This window comes from Neolamprologus multifasciatus, chromosome 3, assembly GCF_963576455.1.
Source record: "Neolamprologus multifasciatus chromosome 3, fNeoMul1.2, whole genome shotgun sequence".
NCBI classification, from domain to species: domain Eukaryota; kingdom Metazoa; phylum Chordata; class Actinopteri; order Cichliformes; family Cichlidae; genus Neolamprologus; species Neolamprologus multifasciatus.
In genome coordinates this window covers 28,684,252-28,699,142 of record NC_140441.1, presented here as the reverse complement: position 1 = coordinate 28,699,142, position 14,891 = coordinate 28,684,252, and the positions used below count along the sequence as shown (strand labels likewise).

The window sequence follows — 14,891 nt, the reverse complement described above, 5'->3', positions numbered from 1 at the left end:
AGTGTGTGAGGGTTAGGTGAAAGTGCTTAAGCACAGATTTAAAAAAGTAATACAGAGAGCATTTCATGTGAATGAGTTACATTGTGGATTCTCTGAGTGATATCTGACTTTATAACAGGTTTATTTTTATTGTTTTTATTTATTATTTATTTATGTCCCCACAGCAGAAGCATGAGTAACAGACACACATATTCTTGTTTTGATATCTTAGTGAGGACATCTAATTGACATAATGCTTTCCCTAGCCACTTACCCTGAGCCTAAACCTAAACATAACCTAATTGTAACCATGACACTATAACCAGGCACTTCTTTCCTCACAAGTGACTGTTGGTCCCTACAAGTATAGTGACATTCAAATTTTTGGTCCTCACAAATATGTCTAAACAGGTACAGACACACACACACGGAGAGAGAGAGTGGGCGTTCTATTTGTCAACTCCCAGGTGCTGCCTCTCACAGGCTGTTCCGTGACTGCGCAGTGGCGCATAGACGTCGCAGTGAGTGTGCAGCTTCCCTCTGGTGGCAATATTCTTCAATAAACAAATAAATTATTATTATTAATAATAATAATAATGAAAACACTCATAGTATTGTTTGTTTTTCTCATCCATAAGTCATATTTTCAGTTAGTTTCCTCACAATTACGATCTAATAACCAAACATTTTGACTTTTGGGTCAAAATGTTGTTAACTAACTTTTGTAAGTGTTTTCAATATTCAGGGGTTTTTTTGGTCTTTAAACTATGCAAATAAAATTAGTCTTTGTGTGTTTTATTATCCGTTACTTTGATAATGTCAGCAAACTGTTACAGGACATACATCCAGTTTTCCCTACATATATAGCATGCTCTCTTACAGAGGGATAATGCAGCTTCTGGGCGTTAATATTATGATACATGGAGGTTTGCTGTTATGTGCCCTCCCCTCTAAAAGCCGTGCCGCCTCCCGGTGTTGCGCCTCTGCGCGCTCCTTTACGGTAGTGGTACTGATGCGGGATGAGTCAGGCTATATGATGCTGCTGCCATTTCATCAGCAGCGAAAGCCTCCAAACCCCGAGCAAACACAGAAACGATACCGCGGGATTTCCCTCTCACAGCCTCGTAGACATCCTCTCAGCTCGGGGGCTCGAAACAGAGAACAGAGGCCTGCTCGCAGTTTATTCGCGGCTCCGAGCGAAAGCGCAAGATCCCTTTTTTCTGGTTGCACCTGCACTTGGATGCGTTTTTCTCCTTTCAGCACTCAATCGGGCCTGACATTAAGGAGGAAGTCAGCCCTGAGTCCTCCGGGGCCTGCCGCTCACCAGCCTCTGTGATCCAGCTTCCACACAAACATCGAGGTTTCGCCGCTTTTGGGTTGTTTTTGCGGCTCCCTGAGCATCGATCCCCCGGACTAGCCTGTATCATGGAGCCCTCAGCAGCTTGAACAGCGTGACAAGAGCGACCATTCTGTCCCGAAGCACTCCACTGCTGCTCCAAGTAGGCTGTTTTCCTCTACTGTTTAATCTCCGTGTCTTTGTGTTGTCGCGATAAAAGCGATGGCTGATTAAACCGAAATGACTATTTCCAGGCCTTTAGATTGCTTTGCATGGATGTGATTGAAATTCATAATAGCAAGAAAAGTCGCCTTTGGAAGAAACATCGTTGTCTGTTGTTTGATAAACAAGATCAAATCGATGATAAGTCGTGATTTTGCGCACAAACTCACCTCAAACACAGATAGATTTACGCAAATAAATAAATGAAGCAATGGGATCAATAACAACCCCCCACCCCCCTACGCATGTAATCATGTCAGTCTGAACCGCAGCCATCTGTAAATGCTGGATATGTGAAACCCTGCGTGTCGTGTCGAACCCACGAGCTGCCCATCCCGGCGCGAGAGCCCATCAGGCTGCTATTCAGCAGGGATTCAGCCTCTAATGTTTGCATACCTCCCGAGCTACGCAACCTGACTCCACAGAGACGCGCATGGGGTGATGGGAGGCCGCGTGCTCGCCTGATGGCCTGGAACAGCTGTATTGTGAGGATCTGTAGGAGACAGGGCTGCTGTACAGAGAGCAGCATAGCTTATGTTATCAAATCCCTTAAGTCACATATTTCAAGAGACGTTTTGCCTCTTAAAAGAGAAAACACAGAGCTGAATGGACTAAATAAACATAGTTCAGAATTGAATTACTATTTCAGTTTACATTTTTCTGCAAACCCTTAATGATCTGATATATTTAATGTCGTATACCATGTGCAGAATATGCATGAGTAAATATATACCTGTTCAACTGGCACATTAACAAGAATATCTAACTAGCCAATCATATGGCAGCAGCTCAGTGCATTCAGGCATGTAGACGTGGCCAAGACCACCGGCCGAAGGTCAGACTGAGCATCAGAAAGAGAAAGAAAGGGGATTTAAGCGACTTTGAACATGGTGGTGTTGCTCGTGCCTGATATTTGAGTATTTCAGAAACTGCTGGTATTTTCCCACACAGCCATCTTTAGGGTTTACAGAGCAGCGGCAGTTGTCTGCGTGAAAATGCCTTGTTGGTCAGAGGAGAATGATCAGAATTCTCAAATAACCACACGTTGCATGCAGAAAAGCTTCTCTGAATGGTCTACAGCAGCAGAAGACCACATTGGATGTCAATCCTTACTGCTAAGAGCAGAAAACTGGTTGAAATTCACACAGTCACACAAACAACAGACGACGGGGACAATAGAAGATTGAAAAGATGTTCTCTGCTTTGTGTCTTCATTTTTATGCTTTGACATTCAAATAATAAGGTCAGAATTTGGTGCAGACAACACGAAAGTATGGATCCATCACAGCTTGGTTCACCAGTTTTGGATGATGGTGATGTAATGGTGTGCTGGATGTTTTCTTGACACCCTTTGGTCCCTTTAGTAGTCAGATTGTTACATTAATATATTTATTATATTATTTTAAGACATGCTTTAACATGTCAGCACCTATTTAGAGTGGTATTTGTTATTGTGCAGCTATCAGAATCAATTTTGGATCGAATAATTTTGTATGAGAAGTGGCATTGAGCAAAGAGCAGATAATTACATTTGAAAGGTAGAGGAGTCAAAATAAAGTCACACGAACTATTGGAAACATTGGGCACATTTCAAAACTCCATCTATAACTGAAGAACTTAAATATAGTTAGTTACCTGTGAGTGGTTTAATTATAGCTGCAAGAAAAATCTGTCCAATCAAAGCAGTTGGTTATATTTGTAATTATATGCCCCCCCCCCCCCCCCCCCCGAAAAAGCAGGCTTTGATTAAATCAACAGTTGATGCCATCAAGTGACTAAAGAAGCGTAAGAGGATTCCTTCTTATACCCTGTGGTGTTAATCATATCACACAGGCATGTGAGCAAATTACCAGTCGAAGGTAGCAACAATAGCTAACAATATCAACAGTATTGATATTGTTAGCTTATGTTTCTATTTGTTTATTCCTGCTCTGTCCACTCTGCTGTTTCTCATCTAATCTTATCTTATGTGCTCATTGCCTCTCACTCAGTGCTGCAGAAATGAGCCCTAAAGCCCAGAAACATGTTTCTGGGCCTGCAATCTTAAAACAGATGTTTACAATCCTCCTGAGTTTGTTCATATTAACCGTGGAAAGTGAAAAATACCAGGTTATAATACAAAAAATCTACAAATGAACAATAAAAAAACCACCACTGGATGTCCATTCACATCATATGTGGCCACAGAAGCTGTTGAAGACGTCATGTTAAAAGTAAAAGTCATCTTACTTCCTGCGCTTGGATTAAGGCTTCAAAAATTATAGCTGTGTGAGTTTGTGAAGATAATCCTGCATAATAAGACTTGTAAATATTGCAACCTTTTATTAATTTTAGTGATTATTTCTTGTGTTTATCCCCAAAAATCCCATTGACGTTTCATCAAGGGAGCCCGGGTATTTCTAAGTATCCAGGCTGGTCTGCAAAAAACCCTCCAAAACTCATTATTTTGTCACCCTGTGGGAACTTGGACATGGCAGCTCAAAGAACAGGAAGTGAAGGGTCAGATGGTAGCATTTGGTTTGCAAAGAAACAACCACGCTTAAACCAAGAAGAACAGTAAGATGTGCACTTAAACAAACAATCTAATGTTGTTTGTTGATTCCTCTCTTCCCTCGCCTCCTCCCTCCCTCTCTCCCTCCCTCTCTCCCTCCCTTTCTCCCTCCCTCTGTCTCTCTCTCATGTTTGTGCACCAACAGCTCGTACCACAGCAAGCAGACCAACACTTACAAGCGCACCAGGGAGAGCTGCAGACCAAGCTAAGTCATGGAGGCAATATGGCTCTATCAGTTCCGGCTGATCGTCATCGGGGACTCCACGGTGGGCAAGTCATGTCTGATCCGGCGGTTCACGGAGGGTCGCTTCGCCCAAGTGTCCGACCCGACTGTCGGGGTGGACTTCTTCTCCCGCCTGGTGGAGATCGAGCCGGGCAAGAGGATCAAGCTGCAGATCTGGGACACCGCTGGTCAGGAGCGCTTCAGGTAAGTGTGTGTCTGGAGCTTTACAACGAGTCTGCGTTTAATGTGGTGTTATTTCCTTTACATCTTTATGGAAATATTATTTAAATTTACTGGAGGTGACGCATGGTAATTTAAGAATATTTGTTTAGCAGGAGAGTATGCGTTTATATGCAGCAGAAATAGTGACATGTGTGCAGGGTGTGTCAGGAGCTATCAGTATTGTGGTTTGTGTTGTTTTGGGTAATTAAGAACCATGTAAGCGCTCAGAACTAGACAAACACAGCCTGGATGTCTCAGAACATGAACTGCCAGCAATAATTTGCACAGGGAAAGCAGGCATTCAAATGAGCTCCAGGGTCATGTGCTCAGAGAAAACAACCAGAGCGTTTGTTTCTAAAAAGTAAACAGTTGCAGGTGCTGCTAAAACCTGATAGTCGTCATTTTGGTGCTCCAGGCGACTCTGAAGTGAAGTGAACTGCCTTTACAGAGAAAAAAAGGTCTCAGTTGCTTCAGATGGTGTGTTTACATGGTCATAGTCAGATTACACAAACCTATGGTAATAGGTATTACCTATGGTAATAATATGTAATAAAGGTGTAATAAAGGAGAAAGAACAAAAAGTAGTTTAGTAGTTAACATTCAGGTCCCACAGTGCTGCAAACTACTTCCAGAGGTGCAGTCACATACAGAAATGCAAATAGTGGCTGTTATTGTCGTGTCCCAGTGTCCCCTCCTTAGTTCCTAATCCCTGTTGTGGTCATTTTTTTCCAGAAAAACACATTTGTCGATTTCTTTTTTACATTCCCGCATGTTCAATAGTTTCGACAATCCCCTTCCAGGAATTTGCTGACAACAGTGAGGCTGCTGTTGTTATTCTTTCACTGATAAGTTCAAAAACTGTGATGAGAAAATGCCCAGAAATGCACAGGAGGAATCAACAGGACTGAACAGGCCAATCACAGTAGTTGCAGACTGCATAACTGTACTTTGCTGCGTATTTTCAGAGAGCATGCCAGTGTAGGGGTTTGCAGTTATGACCTAGATTTAACATAAAAGTATGAAACATCTCTCAGACTGATTAAGATAGGGAAATTATTTTTTAGCTAATGAAAGAGTTAAACACACATTTTATTAAATGGGAGTCTTTGAAATGCCAAGTATGTCATGTAAAATGTACATGTAAAAATATGTAACTGACTAGGAAGCCAGCGTTTAATATACATCCTGCGATTAAAGCTACTTTTGGGTGCCCCTTATTCACCACAGCAGGTGAGATTTTCATGCTGAATGTCCTTCCCGACACAAGCCCAAAGTGAACCAGGGAGCTTTTGGTTATTAAGTCAATTTGTAAACAAGTATGCCCTTATTTATTTTATTTAAGGAATCAAGCGATCAGCAAGTCTGTTGTAGCTGAAATGTGATGACCAATTTAAATTTTTATTTCAATCATTTCAATTTACTCATTTTATTAAAATCTTTATATTTTTAAGTGTTTTTATTTCTCATGCACACTGAAGTTTTCTAGTGTTCATTTGAACTGTCATATCAGCTTTCAAATATCTTTGTGCCAAGCTAATTGATCAAAATGCTAATTTAATATATTAGATTAAAGATGTTTCTCCATCAGAACAGAACCTACAGTACATGGAGGGTAAAAAAGGGTAACGCATAGCTATAATAATGTATGCCTCATAGCGGGAAAGCACTTTCACACATGCACGCACACACACAGCACAGCTCATCATCCTAACAGAAGAGGACGGGTCTCACCTGTCACCATGATGAAAATCTCTATGGCAACCGCAGCAAGTCCCTCCGAAAACGAAGGATGTCTCAGACCTTTTTCAGCCCGAACACCACGAGGCCTTTTCCTAGAAATAAATCTGTGATCCAGTGACTTTTCTTAGAAGCACTTCACACAGATAAGTAGCACTTCACTTCTCAGATGATTTTTTAGTTTCGTATGCTAGCAATCAGATTTTCTCTAATATAATATAATATAATATAATATAATATAATATAATATAATATAATATAATATAATATAATATAATATAATAAAAAACGGTAAGCCATTCTCTGACAGGTTTATGAAAGTGTGTTTGGTGAGAAAAAAGAACAGCATTTGAGAATATGAACAATTTTGACTTTGTGTTATTGGTTTTGGATGAGAGCTGTGATGTTTGTGACACAACCTATTTGATTATCTTTCAACTTAGGATATTGAAAAAGTTTAAAGTCGTGGAGGAGCTGGCAGCAGTGCACTCAGTGAAAGAGACAACAACAGGAAGTGATTTGTTAATGGGGCTAAGTCCAGGTTTAGATAGGCTTGGGCTGCAATAGGATAACTGGCAGGTGTTATGATCAATAGGTCTATAAATCTGGGAAAAATGTCCGACAATTTGAGTTGGGTGCAAGATAAAGTGACTGAAAGTAACCAACAACTGAATACGGCACTGAATAAAAGATAGTTTGTTACACTTTTGATGGGGGAGGAGACTGAACATGGTGACATAGGCTGCCACACAGCTCTCAGGTGGCTCAGCCTGAGCAAAGAGTGTGGAAACTGAGAGCAGAATTTCAAGAGTTTGTTGAGAAGAAGAAAGTCAAAGACATCCTAGAGCTCAAATGCAGAATGGAAAGACTAAAGACCTAAAAACCAAACTGTAACGCATATTTGCATTTGAAATGCTCATGACAAGGTGACAAGGCCAACAGTGAAGATGCTTCATGTTCTCCTTGAAGAAGTTATAAATCGAGCTATAGATCCTCTCGCAGTGATGTTTTCCCTCAAGGATCCAACTCAGATATTGAACCTGACTTTAATGCACTTGTTGAAGCCTGTCAATTGGTAGACCCACTAAACCCCTATACAGGAAGTTTATTTCGGCGCTCTGATAAAGAAAAGTCTTGATCCCGGATCCTATGAGTCTTTCCCAGTAGATAATGCAGGGTTCTTCAGCTGATGTGGATGAAGGGACTCGTCCAGCCTGACTGCCTTGAACAAGCAGGTGTCTTCCCTGCTTGCCCTGGTATGAAAAAACTCAAGTAGCCTTGCAGGTCAAATTTATCAGGAATTTCCTTGGAGTCTTGGCAAAGGAAAAACACACACAAAAAAGAGAATAATCAAATCACATGAATTCTACTTATTGAAGTAACTCACGCTAAGCTAATGTTCATGTTGTTCCTATCTTTGGCGGAAGAGAGGTTGGTGGTGAGATGGACACTTCCAGCACTGAAGATGTGCTTAGTGCTCTATTAATGGTAATAATCAGGAATGCAGGATTCCTTGATAAGTCCCACATCTTCACAGAGGAAACCTTGAAAGTCTTGAGAATCTGCAATCCACTTGGAAAATGATTAAAGTCCAAATCCTTCACAGAATTATAATCCAACATGGCAATGATGATGATGAGCAGAAATAAAGTCAAGTCAAGTCAAGTTTATTTATAAAGCACATTTAAAAACAACCAAGGCTGACCAAAGTGCTGTACAATAAAATACAAATATAAAATACAATAAAACACAAGTACATAAAACACCTCACTGATAAAAACAATAAGTTAAAACAGTAAGTTAAACCTTGCTAAAAGCCAATGAGAAGAGGTGAGTTTTAAGAGCAGTTTTAAAAGTTCCTAGGCTTGTGGAGAATCTGATGTGAGGAGGTAAACTGTTCCACAGTCTGGGTGCAGCCACAGCAAAAGCCCTCTCTCCCCTAGTCTTTAATCTGTACCTGGGAACATCTAAAAGCATCAGGTCTGCTGACCTCAAAGATCTCCTGGGGCGGTAAATGCTAAGAAGCTCTGCCAGGTAAGGAGGTGCAGTACCGTTAAGAGCCTTAAAAACCAGCAGTAAAATTTTAAAATCAATCCTAAAAGCAACTGGGAGCCAGTGGAGAGAGCAGATGACCGGAGTGATGTGGTCTCTCTTTTTGGAGCCGGTCAGCATGCGAGCAGCAGCGTTCTGCACCAGTTGGAGGCGATGCAGACAGGAACGATCTAAACCAGCATAAAGGGAGTTACAGTAGTCCAGCCGTGATGTAATAAAAGCATGGACCACCCTTTCTAGATCGTTCCTGCACAGGTAGGACTTGACTTTAGCTAAAATCTGTAGATGATAAAAAGATCCCTTGACTACGGAGCTGATTTGTTTATCAAATTTAAAAGCACTGTCAAAAGTAACACCGAGGCTCTTAATGGAGGAAGTACATTTGGAAGTTAGGGGTCCCATAAAATCAAAGGAAAGGTTGGGGTCTTTAGGAAGCCCAAACACAATGACTTCAGTTTTACTTTCATTTAGATGTAGGAAGTTAAGAGCCATCCAAGTCTTAATGTCAGACAGACAGGAGAATAACGGCTGCAAAGAGTCCTTACAGTCTAACCTCAGAGGGAGGTAGATCTGAATGTCATCAGCAAAGGTGCCATAAAGCCAAATCCAAGTCCAATCTGTAAGTCCAGTCCACCATAGCGCCTCTGCTGGAATTTCCAACGGTGAACTTCTGGAACTGCTCATCTCGCAGGGCGCCAGAGACTGACCCAGAACGCCTCCTGGCATCCCAGTTTATTCTTTGTCAAGTGCCCACTCACTCCACTTCTCTCTATAATCTCTAGTCAACCAATCAGGTGTTTACATAAGATTCACTGATCTTCAGCCCCACCTTATCACTCACTCTTTATCTCTCTCTTTAAGTATGGAAAATGTCATTACATTGGAACAAGTCACCCACATGATCCCACATGCATACTGTACTTACTAAAGGTGTATTCATCAGCTGGTAATAACACTCAGTGGAATCATCATTTACTCCTCTTCCACTCACATTTTCTAATAACTATCGCTGGTTCAGTGATTTCTTTAGCCTTTTATAGCACTGTGTATCTGCCAACACTTTCAGTAGGTACAAAGAGGCTTGAGGGTGAAAACTATGAACAGCGAAGATGGACAGATGAACTGTTTCCTTTGTTTTTCCCCTATAATTGTTGGTAATAACAGAAATAGAGGACATTATCAGCCTAATAATTTATCTTACATGCAGCAAACAAGAATTTAATCATAAATTTATTCATTTGTCACTTGTTTGTCTGGTTATCGTGTATGTGCTGGAGCTGCAGTGGCACAGACTGCACCCAGATAATCCTTCAGTTATTACACTATGGTTGACTAAAGTAGCTGTTCTAGGAAAATATTTAAAAGCCACTATTTTGGGAACTTGTGACGCAGCAGTCCTTGCTTGTTTTAATCCACCACACAGTCCTCTGTTCACTTCTTCTCCACCAGCGATGCAGATCTCTTAGTCATTGTTGTTTCATCTGCGTGGTTCTTGCTTCTAAAAATACATATAAACTATGTGTGTGTCCGATCAAATGAATCACTCTCCGGCTCATGTTTTTCTGCTATCCACTCCTCCTCTCTTACTGTCTCCTCTCTGTCAGCAACTCCTCCCTTCTTCCTCTTTCAAGACACGTCTCTCTTTCCATCTCCAGCTTAAGCCTCTAATTGTCCTTCCAGTTTTATTTATATTCGCATAGAGTCTGTGAGGAAGAGAGAGAGACGTCATGAGGCAGTCGATGTGTCCATGCGTACATGCAGGTTGTCGCATCTCGTCAAAATCTAGCAGCACTTTTCCTCCCTGTCAGATTGCGTAGAGGAGTTGCAGTTATATAAACCACAAATCCAGTTTCCACTTGGTATTAAAATGATACCCTAATGACACCTCCATCTTCCTCTGCGTTCACACCTCCTTTCTTTAGGTTTATCTGTTTTATTACTAATATGGCTTATTTTTCTGTTCATCCTGAACATTTTTAGCAGTTCACTACATATGTTTATACAATCCAAACTAAGGACAGTGTTACCCAAGATGAGTTATCCAATAAGTCCTGTCTGTTATTTGTTTTTTTCTGTTGAAACTTTTTAATAAAAATAGTTTAGGAATATATTAATCCTTTAGTTGCTTACACAGACCCAGAGATTCCCCGACCGGCTGTGAGTAGTTGTTGGAGGTTGTTTTGCAGGTACAATAGTGCAAAAATTGGTATGTAGTGCTGCACCGAAATCCTCCTTGCAGCTTCTTTGGTCACCACCTGATTGCTGTGGTTGCCTGTAGTTTGCATGGAAGACGGTAACTTGTTTGTTAACATTCTACTCACCAAGCAGGGGGAAGTGTGAAAAGTGTGCTGCAGTAAATTTGAAGGAAAAACTTTTACTTGAATGATGAATTTCTAAGTTTCACTACAGCTTGGGGAGTAAATGGCGAGCAATTGCAAACAAATTGGTACCTTCGAGCAAAACTACTACTATGTTAGCTAACAGGCGAGCCAGGATACAGCAGTCTTCTGTACCTACAAAGCTGTTTTAAAATAAATCTGCTGAAAACATTAAAATGTAATTTAGTGTTTAATAAATCCACGAAGCTAAAAGGTGCTTAAATAACTAACTTGCTACAGTTTCTAAATTTAGCCTCATTTGTTAAAATTACAATCAGTGTTTAAAACAATTTGCTGAAACAGTGATGTTACACCCTCAGTCACAACTGGTGTTGAAGTGATTTCTGTACACAACAACGATCCTGACTCACAGTCTATTAAAAAATTACATATATTTTTTGCACTAAGAAAGTTAAATGCATTTGTCTTGGTTTTTATTTTCAATCAACATTTGAAAACACTTCACTATATACAAAACTGAATCTACAGTCTGTCAAATCATATGATAGTTACAATTTGATAGTTTGTCTAGCTTGCAAGGACCATATATCTCTAAATAAATAGCTTTTAATGGGCTAAAAAATATACCTTTATCTATATTTAAAAGATATTTTGAATACATTTACATTAAAAAATAAAAGCTGAATCAAAAGGCTGAAACATTCTGTGACAAATGTAATTATCAATATTTACAGAGGCATTTAAAAATGAATACAAAATGAAGGCGATGTATTACAAAACAGCTGGTTATACTTTGTAAATTAGATCAACCAGAAGATTTCTTTTGAATGTTATTCTGAAAGTGCTGAACCTGCATTGGTTCTACTCGCCTGTTTTATGAAACCAGATTTGATGTCTCCTCTCCATCATCAAGGCTTTGTGAATAAATGTAGTTATTAAGTAGTTATTAAATGTAGTTAGTTATTAAGACTATTTCTCATTTTACTCTTAACTCATCTGCATCACACATGTGATCAAAATGGTTAGCAAGAGAAAACTTATCTGTTAAAGTGATACATTATAAATGGCTTGTTTGCATGCTAATGCTAGCTCTGTTTCCATGCAAAGCAGATTGTAACTGCTCTAAGAACGCCTGTCACTTTCCTGTTGAAGACCAGAGGTTTATCCACAATATGCATCTGCAATCAAGCAACTGAAGCTGCTGGTGTCCTAGCTTGTAGTTGTATTCAAATGACTACAATAGCTTGACTGCAAGCAGAGTTAATCCTTTCAGAGATGATTACCAGCTTCAACCACAAGATCACAGTGATTTTAAGATTGGATACAGTTGAATACAAGACTTACGAGAAAACACGGAGATGAAAATAGATTTTTACAGTTTTATTTATTTGTAAATTTCGCTGGACAAGCAGAACTTGCTTTGCTTGACCAACAGAACTCGGTCGATTTATTTTCTTTGTGAACTTTATACATGTTCTTTGCAAAAAGAAAGTATATCCACTGGCCACTGCTTTATCTGTTTAACTTCATATAATCAAATTCTTGTGCTTCTTCTTCTTATAGTTGGTGAAATAACTGCATGTAGTATTATTGTTAAACGCTTCCCTCTATTTTATGTCCTTTCCAGGTCTATTACCAGGGCTTACTACCGTAACTCTGTGGGTGGGCTTCTCCTCTTTGATATCACCAATCGCCGATCTTTCCAGAATGTCCATGACTGGCTGGAGGAGGCTCGTAGTCATGTCCAGCCACATAGCATCGTATTTCTATTGGTGGGCCACAAGTGTGATCTGGAGGCACAGCGGCAGGTGTGTACACTGTAAAGTAGATTAAAACTGGATTAAAACAAGCACTTTCCCCTGTTGTGAAAGGTTACGCACTATGCAATACAACAAAGTCATAGTTTTAAAAATAACTTTTTAACATTTATTTATTTGTTTTTGTTTGTATTTATTTTGTTCAGAGGCGCAGTTTATTGTCTTGGGTCAGTAGGCAGACAGAAATAAAAATATATCCCCTCTGAAAATTAGACAGCATAACACCACATCTACATTAATATCCCACCATCGTGAGAGCAGGAATAAAATTACGCAACATTTCCTGTATTAGCCACTTACCCCTATCTTGATCTGCCCACTTTCATAACTTTGTGTTAGAGGGCTCGTTTACCAGCTTTTCAGTTGCCGTCATAAATTGGTCAATAATGCTTCAGCTTTATTTTGTAACAGGACTGAACAGTCATTATCTGTGAGTGTGGAATCAGGCCTATGTCAGCAGAATAACACACTTCAGAGTAACTGTAGACTCTTTGATCTTTGGAATGAAATAGATGATACATGTAAAATTAAAAATTTAAACTGTTTTGTGCAGGTTTGCTCAACTCAACTCAACTTCAAAGCACTTTGAGGAAAATGCAATATCAGTGCGCTCAAGTTCAAGGAGTGTTTTAGCCTCTTATTGGTTTGGGATTTTTAGGGCATATCCCAATATGATGCATAATAATGTCTTGATGTGGAAATCTGCAGCTGACGTAGTCACTCAAATTTGACTTTGTGTGCGAATGGCAGTCCAATCCCCAAAAAAACCTACAGCTTGTCTTCTTAGTCCTTGCACTTCCTGATAAGACCATTTGTTGTTGAATTGCTGTCGTGGCACTCAAATGTGTTTTACAGCCACTACAGGAGATAGCGTCATTAACTCACTTAACTCATTTGATCTTGTAGGTCACCCGCCAAGAAGCAGAGAAACTGGCTGGGGCGTATGGGATGCGCTATGTTGAGACGTCAGCCCGTGACGCCATCAATGTGGAACACGCCTTCACTGAGCTGACCAGAGACATCTTCGCCCTGGTTCGGTCTGGTGACATCACCATCCAGGAGGGCTGGGAGGGTGTGAAGAGTGGGTTTGTGCCCAATGTGGTTCACTCATCCGAGGAAGTGACCAAGAGTGACCGCCGCTGTCTCTGTTGATCTGGGAAGACTGAAGATAGGGGAGTGAAGTGGATCAGAGAGGGGTAGCTGACGGACTGAGGTGTCAGCCCTCTGACTGAAAACTGGTGGTAACCCTCGTTGTTCTTTCTTAGAAAAGACACAGAAAGGGATGTTTGGCATATTTTAACAAAAAGGCTGGTAGATCATGGAGAAGAACACCTTGAATGTGGGTGTAAGACTAAAAATGGTTGCGCCCATTAAAGATGCTCATTTGAGGGCTCCCTTTTCTTTTGTTTTGGGCTTCTTTCCTGAATAAACCTCCCTTGCAAAAGCCTTAGAAAGATGATCCATTTCATGTTTCTTCCTCCGTTTAAGTCTTCGGTCACCTCTCTGCTCCCTAGCCTTCTCCTCTCAATATGCAATTACACGATCGCACTGAAAGCTATCACTCCTACGTTAGTGTCCAACATCTTTTTCAGCATTTTCAGTGTAGTGTACTTAGATTCAACCTCATTGATTATTTGATTAGCATCTACAGTACTGTGCCAAAATCTTGAGTCAGCCTAATGTTTTAAATATTGTGTTTGGAAAATAGGAAATAGTTGCAATAATGTCCTAAAATGTGCAAATACACAATCCCAAGACTATCCCACTCTGCTTCAGTTATGTTAAGATCCGTGCTCTGGGGAGGCCAGTCCATGACTGATATTGCTCCACTGTGTGCTTTTCTATCCAGGTATATTTGTACTGCATAGGAAGTGCTTTTGGGATCATTGTCATGCTGAAAAAAAGCTGTTCCCCATCAGATGCTTTCCAGATGATATTGAGTGGTGGATCATAGCATCTATTTTGACAAAATCTCCAACACCACTGGCTGAAATGCAGCCCCAAACCATGGCAGAGCCTCCATCATGTTTTACAGATGGCTGTTCGCACTCACTGTTGTACTTGTCTACTGATGTCCTTTGGACAATTTGAACCAAAAATGTGAAATTTGGTTTCAATGGTCAATAGTTCAGTGGCTTAACAACAACCCCCCCCCCCCCCCCCCCCCCCCCCCCCACACACACACACACTCCTGAAAGACCTTCAGAAAGGCTGGACAACTATTGCTCGAGACCACATTAAAAAATAACAAGAAAATCTGGCTCCATGAAAGCAAAATACAGAGAAATGAGAGGCTACTCAAGATTTCTGCACATTACTCTATCTCCACTTTCAACCATCAAAGCTCAATGGAGACGTCCTGGAGGTCCTAAATATATAAAATGTGATTTTGTTGCCATTTTATTTGACTTTG

At 40.4% G+C, this 14,891-nt stretch overlaps 1 protein-coding gene across 1 annotated transcript; it reads left to right on the top strand.

Annotated features, from left to right (window-relative positions):
- The first annotated feature begins 964 nt into the window (after positions 1 to 964).
- Positions 965 to 14,643, top strand: rab39bb (RAB39B, member RAS oncogene family b). Its single transcript, XM_085152921.1, has 4 exons — positions 965 to 1,478; positions 4,234 to 4,515; positions 12,289 to 12,469; positions 13,385 to 14,643. Exons 2-4 carry the CDS (start codon positions 4,301 to 4,303, stop codon positions 13,628 to 13,630), a joined length of 642 nt encoding a protein of 213 aa, XP_085009047.1. The 5' UTR covers positions 965 to 1,478; positions 4,234 to 4,300; the 3' UTR covers positions 13,631 to 14,643.
- The last annotated feature ends 248 nt before the right edge of the window (positions 14,644 to 14,891 follow it).

Excerpts from the sequence above, each read along its gene's own strand:
- rab39bb (XM_085152921.1), top strand. The coding sequence starts at position 4,301 with ATGGAGGCAATATGGCTCTATCAGTTCCGGCTGATCGTCATCGGGGAC. Across the intron at positions 4,516-12,288 it reads GCTGGTCAGGAGCGCTTCAG|GTCTATTACCAGGGCTTACT; the intron begins GTAAGTGTGTGT and ends TGTCCTTTCCAG. Across the intron at positions 12,470-13,384 it reads ATCTGGAGGCACAGCGGCAG|GTCACCCGCCAAGAAGCAGA; the intron begins GTGTGTACACTG and ends TTGATCTTGTAG.